Here is a 16,311-nt window from a genome sequence, read left to right on the forward strand (position 1 = left end):
TCTGGCAGTGAGTGTTATGACATTAAAGGGAGCCGGTGGAATGCTGTTCCTTGCATCCTGCTACTTCTTTTGAGCAGCAAATTCGCAATGCGCCAGCATTATGACAACAGCTATCACGTATTCATCACCATGTGGGATCCCTAAAGGCGTCCATGTGGCTCAGCGGGGCGCCCAGGGATCAGCGGGGAGCCCAGCTGCAGCAGCGTGCTCACCTAAGTTACAGTGGTCCTCATAACACCTGGATTGCAGACGGAAAGAGCGGTGATCCCCGGGCTCTGACAGCTGCAGGGGCTGAGGTCAGCTCAGGCCGCGTTACTGCCCACAACACACGCGCACATACACGCGCGCACACACACTAGGTTATGTTTGCACTATAAGGAGACAGAGAGAGATAGAGAGAGAGGGGGGTGGAGGACAATGTGTTGCAGCTTCAGCTGCTCATGAGTATTCCGGCTGCAAACTACTGCAGCTCTTCCTCAGCAGCATCCGAGGAAAACTCCTCTCCCCCACGCTTCTCCCCCCTCATCCTAGTCTTTTTCTCTGAGTCAGCAAATCTGACCTCCCCCGGTGAAAGATGATTACCCGGCTGCAAAGGGAGGGAGGATCCGAGGTGGGTGTTAGAGCCATGGTTAAAAAAGAAGATGAAGGTCAAGGAAGACGAATGGGGCCCACTTACTGCCTGCAGCTTGAACACTGACATTTTAAATGCAGACATGTGCGCACGTACAGAAATCATTTGCCTGGCTGAGATGCTGATATACATATTTCCTCTAATGTCAAACCCTCCAACGATTTCACACTCTGAAATGGCTTGTATTAAACGATCCACTCCCAGCCCCCACCCTCAGTACAGCTTCCATCCTACCTGACATCTGACTTGATGTAATGTGTGGATGGATGAAAGGATTTCTTTAGCAGCTGATGTTATACTGAAATGCAGTCACGATCTACCATATTAAGGAGCTGGGGTTGACACATTTGCTTAGGTGCCAACCAAAGAAGCTGGATTTTGCGGTACTAAACATTACTGTCTTTGGAACAATAGGTCAGGGTTTCAATCCTGGTCAGGGAATGCATTCCATAAGAGTATCCACAAAACACTATACTAGCCTGGAAGTCAGCTGTTGAGGAACAACGACAAACTGAAAAGATGTCTGAAACAAGGCATACATGGACTCAATGAACTGGCAGCTGACTCAATGACAGCGGATATATATGCAACACATGGGAACTATAGAATAGCAGAAAACAAACATCCACAATGACTGAGAAGCACGTGGCAGCTCAGTGCTATAACACAAATAGAACACAGATATGACTGAAGCTGGAGCTCCAGAGGTTACTGCACAGCATTTAGCATGAGCAGCATGGATATGATGAGGCAGCCCTGGTAAAGGACATCAGTCTAACTGAAGCACATGATGCCCAACCACTTGAAAGGAGAGATGCTGAGGATCAAAATTGACGGCAGAATAAAGGTAGCAACCGAGGCGATCACACCCAGCAGAAATAGAGATTCATCAGACCAGGCAACATTTTCCAATCTTCTGCTGACGAGTATTACTTAGCCTGTATGAACTGTAGCCTCGGCTTCCTGTTCTTAGCTGACAAGAGTGACACCTGGTGTGGTCTTCTGCTGCTTCAAGGTTCAGTGTGTTGGATACTCAGAGACACTCTTCTGCATACCTTGCATACAAGTGGTTAATTGAGCTATTGTTGCCTTCTTATCAGCCCTTATTACTGCCATATGATTGGCTCATAGACATATACTTTAAACAGTTGAACAAGTGTACCTAATAATGTGAGCAGAGAGTGTAACTGCAGGCCTATCGTATCTGTATTTCTTTTTAGCTTGATGCACTTAATGAACTGGACTCAGTGCGATTGTGTGTGTGTGTGTACATCTATATTTTTAATCACAGACTGGAGTTCATCATTAGCTAAGCTTTGTATTTACCCTTTAGTCTTTATGATCACGATCAGATTTTGTGATTTGCCCCCTCCCCCCAGCAGCAAATACCCTTTGTCACATTTCAGCAGACAAGCTCATCCTTATTTGCAGGTCAAACTGGATGTTTACATACACGTTTCAGTTTCATAATGATGACAAGTGGTGAGGCGTATTCACAATATTTGTGTCATGCACACTGTTGCTGCTCGTCCACAGCGGTTTACCTGGCGAGCTGTACCTCTGACACCCACTCTTTCATCTCCCCATAATTGCTCCATCAATCCAGTGAAGAGGAAAAGGGGGAAAAAAGGAAAAGAAACAAAAGTACTGCCCTGTGTCGTGCGTGCGCAGCTCATTTAGCTCTCGGGGTAATGAGAGCTGTTGCGTAACAGTGCAATCAATTTCTAATGTGCTGGTTTACAGCACCCACCAGACTGACAGCCGAGTCAATACACGACAAAGAAGTTTAATGGTGTTCTTTGGAGCAACAGTCTACATTGATGCGTGATGAGGGGAGAGAGAAAAAAGAAATAACAGGACTCCAAATGAGCGCAGGGAGCAATGACTGTGTCAAAACTGCTCAGAGGAAATTGGCAGGGAAAGATGGAGGAGCTGGGATTTCTGGCAAGAAAATTAAAGGTGACTCAGTGATGAAGGGCTTTAGTGTTAAATAGAGAAGTCTGTCAGCCCCATAGGTAAAGAAACAAACTGACACTGTGTGTGTGTGTATCAAATTGATTTCAAACCAAGAGAGACTGTTTTGAGATGTGATACAGATACACAGACTACTCCACAGGCTCAAAGTATAAAAGCAAACATTCTTTACATTGTTAATGAATACATCATTTTACAGTAACACAGTCCCCGCCCCCACAAAAAGTGAAATAACCAACCCCTGGACACGGCAGAGGCCTCTATTAAGATCGGCAATAAGGCGCTAGGCAGTGTCGAAGGAAATGAGTCCCTAAGGAACGGGTAACACGATCTGCTAATTTAACATGCTCCATTCGAGTAATGTGAAGGAGCTATTTAGGAAATCCCGAGTACACCGCGTACCATTCTGAGATTTAAAAAAAAAAAAAAGTAGAAGGAACTGGTGCTGAAACAGAAGAGAGGGTGAAGAGTCACTTCATGCAGATTTTATATGGAGAGCCGATGACGCTGATGTCACTGTGGCGCGTTCTCCTGCTCTTCCTCCTCCTCAGACTCTTCCTGTTGGCTTTTCTTCTGCGAACAGGAGAAGAAGGAGAGGAGAGTTTAACCCTTCACTGCAGTCACCTGTCATTTTACACTAGTGTAGTATAACATTAGAAATTAGTACTTTTCTTGTACGTTTTTTATGGTAATGCTAATCAAAAACTCTCCACATCATATGATTAAGATCACAGTAACGGAGTCAGCACCAGATGAGCTCAGCATGTCCAGTGGTTACTGATGGGATGCTCTCTAAAGGTCCCAGCTGCTAGTACAATGGTGGTCAGTCAGTGGTCAAACTTTAGAGAACCTGGGCTACATGCTGGTGCAAGAAGTTGAGTCTTTTCTGCTGCAGCCGCAGCTGAAAATGCACTCACTATGTCTTTTGTTTCAACGCCTGAATGGCAAACAACGTTTGTGTTCATGCATGACGACCCGCAACTTTCCAGGACCTACCAGCTTGAGGAAGTCGATAAGTTTGTATGCATCCTCTCCTGTGGAGAGGTCGACAAAGTCCCGTGGAATTCTGTAGCTCAGACAGGGGCTGGGTTGCACCGTCACCTCGCTGGTGGTGTAGCGGAACGCCGGGCCTTCCTGCACAGGTCCACAGACACACTGAGCATTCATTAAGACTCCAGAGTGTGTTGCAATACGGGACATACAGTATACAATGACTGACCTGCTGCTCTGCAACCTCTCCAGACGTCAGCTCGCCCCAGGTGAACAGCAGCGAGTCAGTCACCTCTCCGAATGGGTTCAGGTCGATGAGCCACACCCTCCCCTGCGACACACACGAAGACACATACAGTAAATGCAGCTCACAAAGTGTGTGTTGGTTTTTTTTTGATTTATCAAGAAAAACATTCAGTATCGAGTTACCTGGCTGTCTCTGTAAACATCAAACACAACTGTAAAGCAGAAAAAAACATCTGAATGAGTAATCATTTAACATTCACACTACTGTCTCGCACAACTTCAAAAATCAAACTTTTATTACCACCTCACATTAAACATTAAAATCACAATTAAGTGAAATGTCATCAGTCTTCGCTTTCATTTCCGTCCTGCCTAAATGACCCCATTTTTAACAGTACATATTTAATGACTTTCATTACTCCACAAAAAGTCTGTTTCTGTCTGAGGAGAACTTACGAAACTGAAAATATTGCATTAAAATTTACATGTACAGGGAAAAATAAAAGCAGGCTGATGCTCACAGTCTTCATCCAGGAAGTTGTACTGGATGTGCTGGCTGAAGAAGTCCTGAATGGCCTGGCTTATCTGCTCCTCCTGCTTCAGGATGTGCTGGTAATACTGCGTGTAGTCTCTTGGGGAGATAGCTGGGAGATCGCACAGACACATCGTCAGCACACTTTAGATTACATTTTATAATTGGTTCTAAATTAGCCTCCTGAATAACTGTACAGAGAATTTTAAAAAATAATTCCCGTCTCATGCATGAAGCGTACTCTCTTTATGTCCATTTGTAGCCACTCGGTGGCTAACGTGATCAAACGCAGTGCAGATATTTATGGACAACACTCGTGTAAAAGAAGAGGAGGGACAGTTTTTACCGATCAGTTTGTTTTCTTTGACAAAGCAGCGAAACTCTCCGCCAGGAATCAGCTCACTCCACTTCCTCAGTACCAGCTGAAGAAAGAAGACAAGTGTTAGAGTGTGAGACAACCATTAAAGAGGAGACACTGGCGCTAGTAAGCCAATAGAAATACTTAAATACGGCAGCAGATTTGTTGATAATACAAGGAAAGCCAAAGAATGTGTTAGTGCTCTGCATGCAAATTACTCCCAACTGAATCAATATGTAATGAAGTTTTCAGATGACACCATTATTCTTAGCTTACTCACATGCAAGTCTGACATTTTAAACCAGGACTGGACAGGCTTGTGAAAAAACTGAAGAAACGATGGTAGGTGCAGGATCCTTTGCAGATCAAACCTCTCTAACTGTTTTATTTGATCTTATTTAGTTGCACTACAGTATTTTTTACCCAGTCCTGTTATGTTCATGCAATTCCACTGAGCAATGCATATAAACAACAAAGGGATGTGAATATTACTGTACACAGCAATGACATTACACAGGTTACTTTGTACAAACACACTGAAAGTGCGTTTACTTGGCTCATAAATGTGGCCGTGATTGTAAAGCAATCAATCAGCATCTCCGTTTCCTTGGAGACTCCAGGATTTCGGTTCTGCTGCAATGTCTTTTTTTTTCTTTTTCCCCAGCGTGCTTCAGTCCACCTCTAACACCTGTAGTAGTCAAGTTTTTAAGTTTTAGTTGAATGGCAGGAAAAATCATGGGATCGACTTCCCCGACATTTTTGTATTTTCGCTGGCTGGCAGGATTTTAACCAATCCTTCACATGACTGAACTCCAAGTTTGTGCTAATAAATGCTGGTAGGAAGTACAGGCTCCCTTTGTGTAAGCACACCAGCTATAAACACTCATTTTTCTCCTCTGTCAGTTAAACTGATAAATAAAACAGCTCATGCAGAACAGAAAGGATTTAAGGCAATTCTTTTTTCTTTTTTTTCTTAAATTGACTCTTTATCTGTTGTTTACTTCAACTCTTTCCCTCCTTAGTCACGTATTAAGGATAAACCTTGTTTCTCTCTTTTGAACTGACATGTTTCTGTTGTATTTCAGGTCTCCTTCCAGAACTAAATGACTGGATGTGACTGGTGATCTTTGCCTGTATAGCTTATCTGGACTACCCTCGGGAAAAACCTAATACCCAATCTAATAGTTGACAAACTCCATCTTTATTGATATAAACTGAGGTGTCAAAACTTATTAGGGGAAGTCAGAAAAGGTCGCCACTTGTTGCTCTCATGTTTGTGGGTGTGTGTTTTTTGATGTAGCGGTTGGCTGACAATTATTAACCAATCTTATTTCATATGCAAACAGCCTAATGGCCAACACAGGATGACTCACCAGGTCACGAAAAACAAGCCTGTAAGAAAATGACCTCTCTTGACTTATGACCCAGTCATCGCTTTTCTGGTGAGTTTTCAGTCTCAGCTAGTTACTGAATACAATGTTTGTTTTTAAGAAATTACTGTTGTATTTGGAGTCAAACAGATCATAGAGATCAGGGTATGTTTTAGAAGTGGCTGCTGTATGAGTCTGGAAAGTCCTCAGGCTTTTTAGTCAGAGCCAGCGCTCCCTCATAATCTGCAAAACCAAAATAAGCTCGGGGTTATAATAACAGGTGCTGTCACAATGCAAAGAGACTAATCAAACATGATTTCTTTTTCTGAAAATGTTGAGGAGTGTAAATGGTGAAGTTTTTTGTGAAACCGTTTGTCTCCAGTTTTTTGAATAAGTCTTAAATTTTAATCTTTGCATTTTTCTGTTGGGTTCTGAAAATGCCAACTTTGGGAGCCAGCGAGTGACTAAAAAGACACATTTGTAGTTTGTGTTCATAAAGTGACAGCTCAGAAAAGGGTTTTACTTTTAGTTTTTTCTAGGTTTTATTCTTCTTAATCATAAAGAGAGGTGGCATTTCTTGACTCCAGCTATATTTGTTATTGTCAGAGGGATTTACTCTGCTGTGACGGCTCAAATAGAAGAGCTACAGCTGAACAGAAACGCTCTCTTGGTCTTGCTCTGAGCTCTGTATTACAGTGGAACAGCAGTATTACACTGTTTCACCCATCATCCTCACCATATGCTACTAACAGCTGCCACTGGCCCTCGGGCCATACTTTGGCAATCTTTTAACAGCGATGAGAGACACTGTGAGCTGATTTAAGTGCTCGAGCAATTTCAGTTATTTCCATAACGACGCGGGGTTGGCAACCAGCAGAAGCCAGAGGGGTTTTTTGTTCTATCAGTCCTTTTAAACAAGAAGCTAAACACTCAACAGCACCTTCAATATTTGCATCTGTTCAGCTGCTCATTAAAAGAATGATCTAATCAGCCAATCACATGACAGAAATACATTTAGGCATGTAGACATAGACAAGGTGGCCTGTTGATATTCAAACTAAGTAAGGTGATTAAAAAGACTTTGAATGGTTGTTGCTGCCAGAGAGTCTAATCTGATCTACTTTTTTGTTGTTCCAGATTTATGTTGTATTATATTTTGTGAACATGTGTAAAGCAAGAGTAAATTAAGCCTCAGGGTAATGACACAAAAACATATTTGGAGACTATTCTTCTTTATGGTGGGAAAAAGAAAGTATATACCTCATAGTTGATGACTGGGTCTGGGGAGTCCTGGTCGCTGCATTGAAGGAATCTGAACATGGAAATGACAAAAAAGTAATAATAAAAACCTTAAAAATTTACTTTTCACTTTCCCCACACTGAATGTTTGTCATGGAGTGTGAAGCAGCGAGAGGTAAATCTACAGCCCAGCAAACACTGCCAGTTCAAATGGGCCTGCGCACACCACACCAGGTGTTTTTCCTTTTTTCTTTCTTTAAACGAGCCCAGTTGTTTACGATTGTGATGTTGTTGTTAGGCAACGGGACTTACGGCTGCGTGAGGTCATGCGTGATGAAGTCGGAACTTTTGAAGAGCAGAAATATATCACTGAGGCTGCGACACTGCAGGGAGCTGTTCAGAGCAATCCAGTTCGCATCCTGTAGGGAGGGGAAACAAACACACACGTTAAGTTACACTGGATATAAAACGTGTGCATTCAGCTGTTAAAATGACAACATGCTGTGCTGTTAAAAAAATGAGACCACAATAAATCATTTGAAAATGAGGCTGCCAAGAGTCCTACATGTTACAATCTCCCAGATTCTCCATGTGTCTCGACTATGAGGTAGGATGGCAATAAAAAAGCCTTTTCTTAGAAAGAAAAACATCCAAGCCAGGTTACAGTTTGCAAAAAATACATCATGTCTCCCAAAAGCATGCGGGAAAATGTGTTACAGTATGATAAGACTACACACACAATTCCAAAGGCATGTTTGGTGCAAAAACCAAGGTAAAGCATGGTGGTGGCATAATCATGATTTGAGGTTGCTTTGCATTAGTCAAGGTGAAGGGAATTGTGAACACTCCCAAATACCAGTCACTTTTAGCCTAAAACCTTCAGTATGACATGACAGAGAGCCTAAACGTAAATTCAAATAAAATGTAAATTCGAATGGCAAAGCTGGATTTCAGATCAAACAGAAAAATCAAATCAAAACAGAAAATCTGAGGGGAGAAGTTAAGAGGATTGTGCAAAGGAGACGGCCTTACAATCTGACAGATCTGGAGAGGTTTTGCAAGGAATGGTGGAAAAATGTTGCAAAGTCAAGTTTTGCCATGCTGATAGACTGAATGTTTTGATTATATCAAAAAGTGCTTCACTAGTATTAGCTTAAGGGTGTGCCCACTTATGCAACTAGCTTGTTGCACTTGGATTTATTTGGTTTGCACTTGAACTGTAAAGGTTATAGGTCACATCAAAGGTGGGAAACATGACTTATTATGGTTTCGTCACACTAACATCAGAAAAACCTGGCAGAACTATATGCCCTCATCCTTAATGAATAATTCATGAGGCATTTAGTGACAAACAGATGTTGGTCATGCTAACACTCTTCAATCTGAAGCAGAGGAAAGCAGTGTTTTTACCCGTGGTGCGCTCCAATTGAGTTTAGGGAATACACGCCCACCCAGGCTGTTTATGGCCTCCAGCACTTTAGAGGTGAACTCTGGAAACTCAGGAGCCTGGCAGAAACATGACATTTCAGGCTGTTATTCCCACCAAGCAAAATGATAGTACAAGCTTAAAGGTGAGGTCATGCACATTTATTACATAGATGCAACCTGATTTAAAGAAGAATGAGTTCACCTCTTTAGCTTAAATGCTTATATCTACATTAACATAACAGCACACATATGAAGAAACATATACATGGAAGTAATGTAAACTACAAACTGATACTCGGCTATTTTTTAGCAAAATGGTTTTACGTAATCATCCGAATTGACTGTCTTTGGTTTAACTGTAAATATATAATAACAAATAAATGAGGCGCACTTGGACCCATTAAGGACACTTACAGTGACTGTTGTAGTTGTTTCATCGTCTGACCACTAGAAGGGAGGAGAGAGTTAGAAACATGATCGGCCATGCTTCACAAGAGCATCCACCACTGTAACAGCACATATGTGACACCAAAGACGTAAAAGCTTAATATGTCCCATTTAAGGTTTTAAATTTGTTTCACACTTATTTAGGTCATATTCAGTGCGATAGTGACCGTGCGATCCATTTATGATCTCTGTGACGTTCTTCCAATCTTGAAAAAAAGGCTCCAGCTTACCTGAATGTCTTCCTCTGCATCTGAGTCGCTGTTGTTAGTTTGTGTCTGCTGTGTGTTGTGGTCACTTGAGGGAAGAGAGAATGAGGAAAAGTGTAAAATCAGAAGAGACAGCATGTAATCTGTGAGCAACTGTCAGAACCCCCAATTACGTTTAAATCATGATTTCCACGACAGAACACGTTTGTGAAATTTCACATAGGAAACATAACCGTGTGTGTGTGTGTGTGTGTGTGTGTGTGTGTGTGTGTGTGTGGTCTGATACCTTCCAGAGACTACCAGTGTCCCATCGTCCAGTAAATAGTCTATTACATTCTGAGGCAGTGGAAGAATCAGACTGGAAAACAAGACGAACCACATCACGTGTATAATACACAGAAACCAACAAAATATATGAAATAAAAGCACAGAAGTAGAAGAAGGGTGCACTGTTTACTATTTACACTCACAAAGACAGAAAGGGCAGCTGTCTGCTTTTTGTCTGTCGGCTAACGTTAGCAGCCGGCTAGCTGCCCTTTATTTTACAGCAACAATTATAAAAACGTTCAGTGGACTTGCTCTACAAACGTTAGCAGTTTACCTTTTAATCGTATGTTTCTTAAATATCGGATACCAAACCGAAAACTGACAGTTGACAACTTGCTCCTTCTTCATGCTGCAATATCCTGTAAAGGAAACGAGTCCATCAGTAAATAACTTCCGAATCTCTTTTAGAAACACATTAAAATTCTGGCTTGAAATTACACAAAATCTTCACAGTTATGAATCGATTTTAATGATTTTAATTTTACTCAGAAAACGGTGAAAATAAATACATTAGTTAGCTGTTGGTACAATTAAAAACCGTGCCATAAGTTTTCGCTCAGGGAATCATTTTCATGGTGCACATGTAGGCGTGCAGTGAGCTGACGGAGATCGTTTATTAAAAAGAAGACCTCACTGTGGATGCCTTAAACTACAATTGTAAACGTAAAAAAATAAAAAAATGTTATTTATTTTAAAGAATTAACCGGATTCATATATAGGTGTATTTTCCGTGAAATGTCTTTTTTTTTTACTGCAAACAAAGCCGATAATTAAAACTAGAATGAAGTAATTGCTGGATTTGTATTGTAAATATTTCATTAAAAATGTTAACATTGAAACTGTTTATTGAAATAGATTTAAGTTTCTCGGTTCTTCCCATTATTGTGACGTTTGTTGTATCAGGAAGTGGCAGCAGAGTGACTCATCATCGTTTCTCTACTCTCTACAACTAGTCACACACGAAAGGGAGTTCACGTGAGTTAATTTGAGTGTTTTTTACAAATTTACCGGATTGTTAAAAGTTTGAAATACTCGAGCTCTGGCAGTTTGTAGCACTGTGAAGGGTAAAGCAGATACCCGCCGTTAAATAAACAAAGACACACAGGGAAGGAAAGCTAAATGCGGAAAGGTAGGGGGAAATTGAACGGTCTTGCAGTTGCCTGGCTCTGGCAGCTAATTGAGTAGCTCATGATCTGAAACGTCTCTTCAGCGTTTAAGCACGGGTCGATACAACTGCTGTATTTTCCTGCCCAGGTCAGGCTTTCTGACTCGTCTTTCTTTCATTTTCAGTCGGACAGTAACAATGAGCAACCACGAAGAACCCAAAGACACTGCAGCTCCTCACATTGTGAAAGAAGAGGTGTGTGTGTGTTTAAATGTTTGTGAATGAGGGCGTTCAGAAAAAAAAATGTCGACGCTAGCAGTATAAAATTGCTATAATAGTGCATTGGCTATAAATTGGCTTCACTTGTGTAATATAAAAATTGTGTTATACAGTTTAAAGTAATAAAGTTTCAATGTGGAGCTTCCATGTTAGTTTACTGAACAGTAGGCATGTGATGAGCTGTGTGTATGTGTTTGTTTTCTAGCTTATTGCGGCAGGGAAATGGGTGAAGCTGGAAAAGACTACATATGTGGACCCCGCTGGAAACACCAGGTATTGTTCTGTCTGTGGGTTTCCATATTCTCAGTGAGATTAATTAACACTGATAAATAGTGGATAGTAATATAAAACATAGCCTGAGTTTAAAATAATGAGTGTATGTGCAGTGACAAAAAGATCTTTATTTAATTTAGAAATTTGGGAAATTTTGGTGTTTATCCAGACAAAACAATAGATTTAATGTGTAATATAATAGCTTAACTGAAATGGAGTAGCTTGAAAGAATAACACAGAACACATTGCTGGTCTGTTGAGGTGAAGAGAGAGCCAAATGTGAAAGCAACGGTACTGTTTTACTGTTAGTGCTACATCCCTATCCCCACCAATGGTCATGATCTATGGGTAGCAATGGAAAGAATGAGATCGCGAATCCACACTCTGGAAATAAGCATCCTCCGAGTGGTGGCTGAGCTGAGGGCGAGAAGGTGCTCAGGGTAGAACCGCTGCCTCTCCACAAAGGAGTCGTCTGAAGTGGTTTGAGCATCTAAGATAGTGCCTGGGTCCCTTCTAGGCAAGGTATGTCTTACTTGGAGGAGACCCCAGGGTAGACCTAGGATTTGCTGCGGAGGTTATGTCTCTCAGATGGATTGGGGAAAAACTCTTTCCAATGGAAGACTTGGAAGAGGTGGCTAGGAAGAAGGAAGTCTGAGCATCTCTGCTTAGACTGCTACCCAGCGACGTAGACACATAATTCAGTTTTTTTCACCATCATCATTCATTTTTACTCTTAGCGAAGTACAAACCTGTCTGAAACACTCAGTTTCAGACAGGTTTTTTCTGCTCTTGTCTCTATACGATGTCAGTAGATGGTTATGTGGATGTTTCCTCTCAGGAGCCCCACCCACCAACTGTTCAAAAATGTTGATTTTGATGGGCAGAAGAAAGTTAGCTTAACTGGAAGAGGAAGGAAGGATGGTAGAACAGCACAACAGGTCCACCCTTAAACTACTTTGATTACCTGTTTTAAACCTCCAGAACCTGGGAGACTGTGAAACGGACAACGAGGCGGGCCAACACTGAAGCAGATGGTGAGCGTATCTTCTTTCATTTTCTGGTTGTTCAGCTTTTGCCAGAGTTATTGAAGGCTAACACATATTTCCTCCAGGTGTGGGAATAATCGCTCTGCTGAAACGGACGCTGCATAAGGACTGCGTAGTGATGGTGAAGCAGTTCCGCCCTCCTCTGGGATGCTGCACTCTGGAGTTTCCTGCAGGTCAGTTTTTTCACTCATGATGTGCTCGATGATGGAGTATGTTCCAGGGTAATGAAAAGTGCTTAATCATCTCCAAGTTGGCACTTTGTTATTTTTCTGTTGTTTAGGATTGATCGATGAGGGGGAAACTGCCGAGGCGGCTGCACTGAGGGAACTGAAGGAGGAAACTGGTTACACAGGAGAAGTAGTAGGAGTCACTCCAGGTACTATTACACACCATACTGCAGAAATTCAGGGATCGGCAGGATGAAGTGTCCATACACATTTTATCTTTGAAAATTCCAATAAGAGCGATAAGGTTAAGTAGACTGATAAGTTTGTTTTGGCTAACATTATTGCTGTGCTTGCAGCAACCTGTCTGGACCCTGGTCTGTCTAACTGCACCATTCAGACTATCCTGGTCAACATCAATGGTGACGATGTGGAGAATATCAACCCAACACAGAAGCTGGGTGAGAAAACTTTTCACAACTCAGTTTTTTCACCATCATCATTCATTTTTACTCTAACTTGTTTAGGACATAATTCAGTTGGCCATGTTGCCTTCATCACTTTTCTTAGATTCACTTACAAGCAGAATTCCTGTGCAGTAATCTGAAGCCGGTGCTAAAATAATTAAACTCTATTCTAGAGGGAAAACTTGATGACTTTCAAATATATATTTTTTACCCTGAGCTATGCTTGATGGGTAACTGTTTCATCTGACATGATCACGGACAGAAATGACTCCCCACAGATAGCAAAGTGACCCCTGACTGGATCGACCCCGGTGTCTATTGCTGTCTGTATAGGCCAGCAGTCCACTGTTCACCTTAGCTGTTTATATGCTGTGTGAAGAGTTTCCACATCTATTTACTCTGGAGGAGGATGTAAAACTTTGAAAGGAGTCTGACACAGGTCATGAGTCGGTGAAGCTCACTTCTGTCAGGCAGCTGTAGTGAGGTGAAAATTTGAGGATATGTTGAAGTTTTCTGTCAGTAAGCGCTGCTGTTTTTGAAGCTGTTAGCCAGCGTTTCTGAAACTGTCTTGAAGAGGATGTAACGTTGCTGAACTCCGAACTACAAGACTGTCAGGAATTAATAAGTATGTTTGCTCGTTTTTCTTGTGTTAGTCACATTGTTTCTTTCCTCAGATGATAAAACATAGATGTCATGAGACTTCAAGTTGTTGTAGATGAAACTACACAGTACTGTGTAGTGCTGTTAACAAAAAAAGAAATGGGCCTTCTAATCTGTACCAAAATGTTATGATTTACCTGGATAGAACTTTATTAATCCCTTGGGTAGGTTCCTCCAGGAAATTCAGTTTCCAGTAGCAGAACGCCAACAGAAATTTGCATAGTAAAGAAATAGAATGTAATATAAAGTAAAGGTGAATGAGAGAATATACTATTAGCATATATACAAATATAAATACAAAATATATAAATAGGCAATGAAATATACTCATTTATGAGATGTAGCAGCCAAATGTCTATTGCACATTTCAACTATTGTCAGTCTATTGCACAGTGATTAGTTCTTCTTCAGTGATTGTTTGCAAACACTAGTTTGGTTTTCCCCACCCTCCTTTGTCCTTCCCCTCCCCTCCCCTCCAGAGAGGAGTTAACCAGTTTGACGGTGTGTGGGACAAAGGAGTTTTTATTTGTACTATTGCTCCTGTAACATGATTTCTGTCAGAGTAGGAGAATATTAGCTTACTCTTAATTAGTTTTGGTGCTTAAATGCGTTACTGTAATGAGCTCCTTGGACAGCTTCTAGAATTCATTTGGTAGTTGGATCTTCACTTTTCTCATGCAGGCTTTTACATTGCTGGGAGTAACAAGAGGTTATGGTAGTGTAGTTTATTGAAGCACACACAAAGTATCTGCCTTAACAAGCCTGTGCCCCTTTTTTCTTAACAATTCATTCACAAATGGATGAAATGGTCATTTAGAGGTTTTGGTTGTGTTAATTAAAGTTAGGCCAAAATGAGTAGTTGGTTCATCATTTTTCCAATCTGTAAATTGAAGATTTTGTGATCTTTCTGTTAAAAATTAACAATACCTTCGTGACTTCATGTCACTGTAGCTCACCTGCTTGAGCAGCTGATCTAATGCTGAAGCCTACTGCAGCAGTCTGGGTTAGTGTAATGGCTCAAAAGTCTCAGTTGGTTTTGACATTCAAACCTTCCAGCCTCTGCAGTTCAATTGGCAATTTAGAAACAAAGTATCAATCCTGTCGTGCTATTGATCCGATACAATACCAAGACTAATTGCATCTGCTGTCTCCTGTGAGTTTTACCTTTGTCATAAGCATCTGTACTCAAACATGAACTGTCCCTATCAGATTGTCCCACTGTTATGCAGCGTTCACGTGTTAAACCTCCTAAAACATGAAGAGAAACTCAGTCTTCCCTTTTTATGCTTCTTAAAAAACCAATATCATTATGTTAAACTTGTTCTCTTGTGTTGTTTTTTCCCCCCCACAGATGATGGAGGTGAGTCATGTTTCAGTTCCCTTTTTAAGTAGCCCTCAGACATAAAGGCCCATGTGACCATTTCATTGATCTTCTCCTTCCAGAATTTGTCGAAGTTATTCTTTTACCGCTTGACGAGTTCCAGACCAAAATAGACGGTGCGACTTTTCACACACTAAAGTTTGTGCAAGCATTCAGACTGTAAGAATTAAAGCCTAACATGAGCTTCCCTCATTTTATCCCACAGATTTGTTGCAGAAGGAAAAAATAATGGTGGATGCTAGGGTGTACATCTTCGCCATGGGGATGGCTCAGGCCTTCTTTAAGCCAAGAGAGCTGCCTGTGCTGAAGCAGTGAAGGCAACCTGCTGAAGATGAGGATTGACAGGAAGAAATAGTCTCTTTTTTGTTACACGGGGCTTCTGCATAGGAGCACAAAATTTGGACGTGTGTTTTTAAAAATGAGGATTTTTTTTTTTTTTATTTCAAATTGTGAAATCAAAATATTTGTGCTTTTGAGACTAATAGAGCTATGTGTTTAAAATCATACTCAAAACTGAAAACTTGAAGTCAGAGGAGGAATTCAAAGCTGTGAGAAAGCAAACCTATGAAGAAGCCCTGTTTACACTACATGTGCTGGACCAGTTTTTGCTCTTGGTGTGAAGATTCCACCATAACTCATGGTTGGGCTTTAAGCCTGACAAATAGTAGTTTCCAAGTTTTTATAAGATAGCTTGACTTAACACAGGTTCTTGTAGGTTGTATTTACTGATTTGAAAACATTCCTTTACATGTGCTTACATACTGTTTGACTTAATGAGAGAAAAATCCACCTCAAACTAATTACCCGTTTAAAAGCTGGCTTTGTGGGGAAAAAACAGACTTCACTAAGTTGAATAATTCCAGCTCATGTCTCCTTTGGTCATTTCAGAATGGAAAGGAGCCAATGGTCACAAAAACTGTCACAAAGTGATAACGGTAACATAATTGGCAGATATATTAACATTTTAAGAGCGTAACTTCTCTGTAATGTACAGCAAATGAACTCTATTGATTTCAGTGACTGCTGTGCCTCAAACATTGATGCGGTGCAATTACCTGGAGATTGGTACTGTATTTACCCTAGCACTTAGAAATTACTGACCCATGAATAAACATATTCCCCCTACTTGTTCTGGAATATGTGCTTCTGTTTTAAAATTTACACTTTAACAAACAAAGATATGGAAAC

At 41.1% G+C, this 16,311-nt stretch overlaps 2 protein-coding genes across 3 annotated transcripts; one reads left to right on the forward strand and one right to left on the reverse strand.

Moving 5' to 3' along the window:
• Nucleotides 1-2,397: 2,397 nt before the first annotated feature.
• Nucleotides 2,398-10,107, reverse strand: cdc123 (cell division cycle 123 homolog (S. cerevisiae)). The gene is made up of 13 exons (XM_085437023.1): nucleotides 10,023-10,107; nucleotides 9,708-9,779; nucleotides 9,446-9,509; nucleotides 9,183-9,215; nucleotides 8,751-8,846; nucleotides 7,653-7,759; nucleotides 7,362-7,413; nucleotides 4,720-4,795; nucleotides 4,363-4,485; nucleotides 4,025-4,053; nucleotides 3,825-3,926; nucleotides 3,602-3,739; nucleotides 2,398-3,178 (listed from the first exon to the last, which is right to left on the reverse strand). Exons 1-13 carry the CDS (start codon nucleotides 10,094-10,096, stop codon nucleotides 3,119-3,121), a joined length of 1,026 nt encoding a protein of 341 aa, XP_085293149.1. The 5' UTR covers nucleotides 10,097-10,107; the 3' UTR covers nucleotides 2,398-3,118.
• Nucleotides 10,108-10,651: 544 nt separating this feature from the next.
• On the forward strand, nucleotides 10,652-16,248 carry nudt5 (nudix (nucleoside diphosphate linked moiety X)-type motif 5). 2 transcript variants are annotated; one of them, XM_085437024.1, is made up of 9 exons: nucleotides 10,652-10,723; nucleotides 11,039-11,108; nucleotides 11,338-11,405; nucleotides 12,387-12,439; nucleotides 12,517-12,624; nucleotides 12,732-12,827; nucleotides 12,975-13,076; nucleotides 15,186-15,239; nucleotides 15,329-16,248. In XM_085437024.1, the coding sequence occupies exons 2-9, from the start codon at nucleotides 11,052-11,054 to the stop codon at nucleotides 15,436-15,438; spliced, it is 648 nt and encodes a 215-aa protein (XP_085293150.1). In that variant the 5' UTR covers nucleotides 10,652-10,723; nucleotides 11,039-11,051; the 3' UTR covers nucleotides 15,439-16,248. The 2 variants fall into 2 exon arrangements, with proteins under 2 accessions (XP_085293150.1, XP_085293151.1); XM_085437025.1 differs by lacking the exon at nucleotides 10,652-10,723 and adding an exon at nucleotides 10,730-10,877.
• The last annotated feature ends 63 nt before the right edge of the window (nucleotides 16,249-16,311 follow it).

The sequence above is a fragment of the Copadichromis virginalis genome, linkage group LG17, assembly GCF_057382275.1.
Source record: "Copadichromis virginalis isolate Kocher_CV1m ecotype Utaka linkage group LG17, C_Virginalis_male_GT1.1, whole genome shotgun sequence".
Lineage (NCBI taxonomy): Eukaryota > Metazoa > Chordata > Actinopteri > Cichliformes > Cichlidae > Copadichromis > Copadichromis virginalis.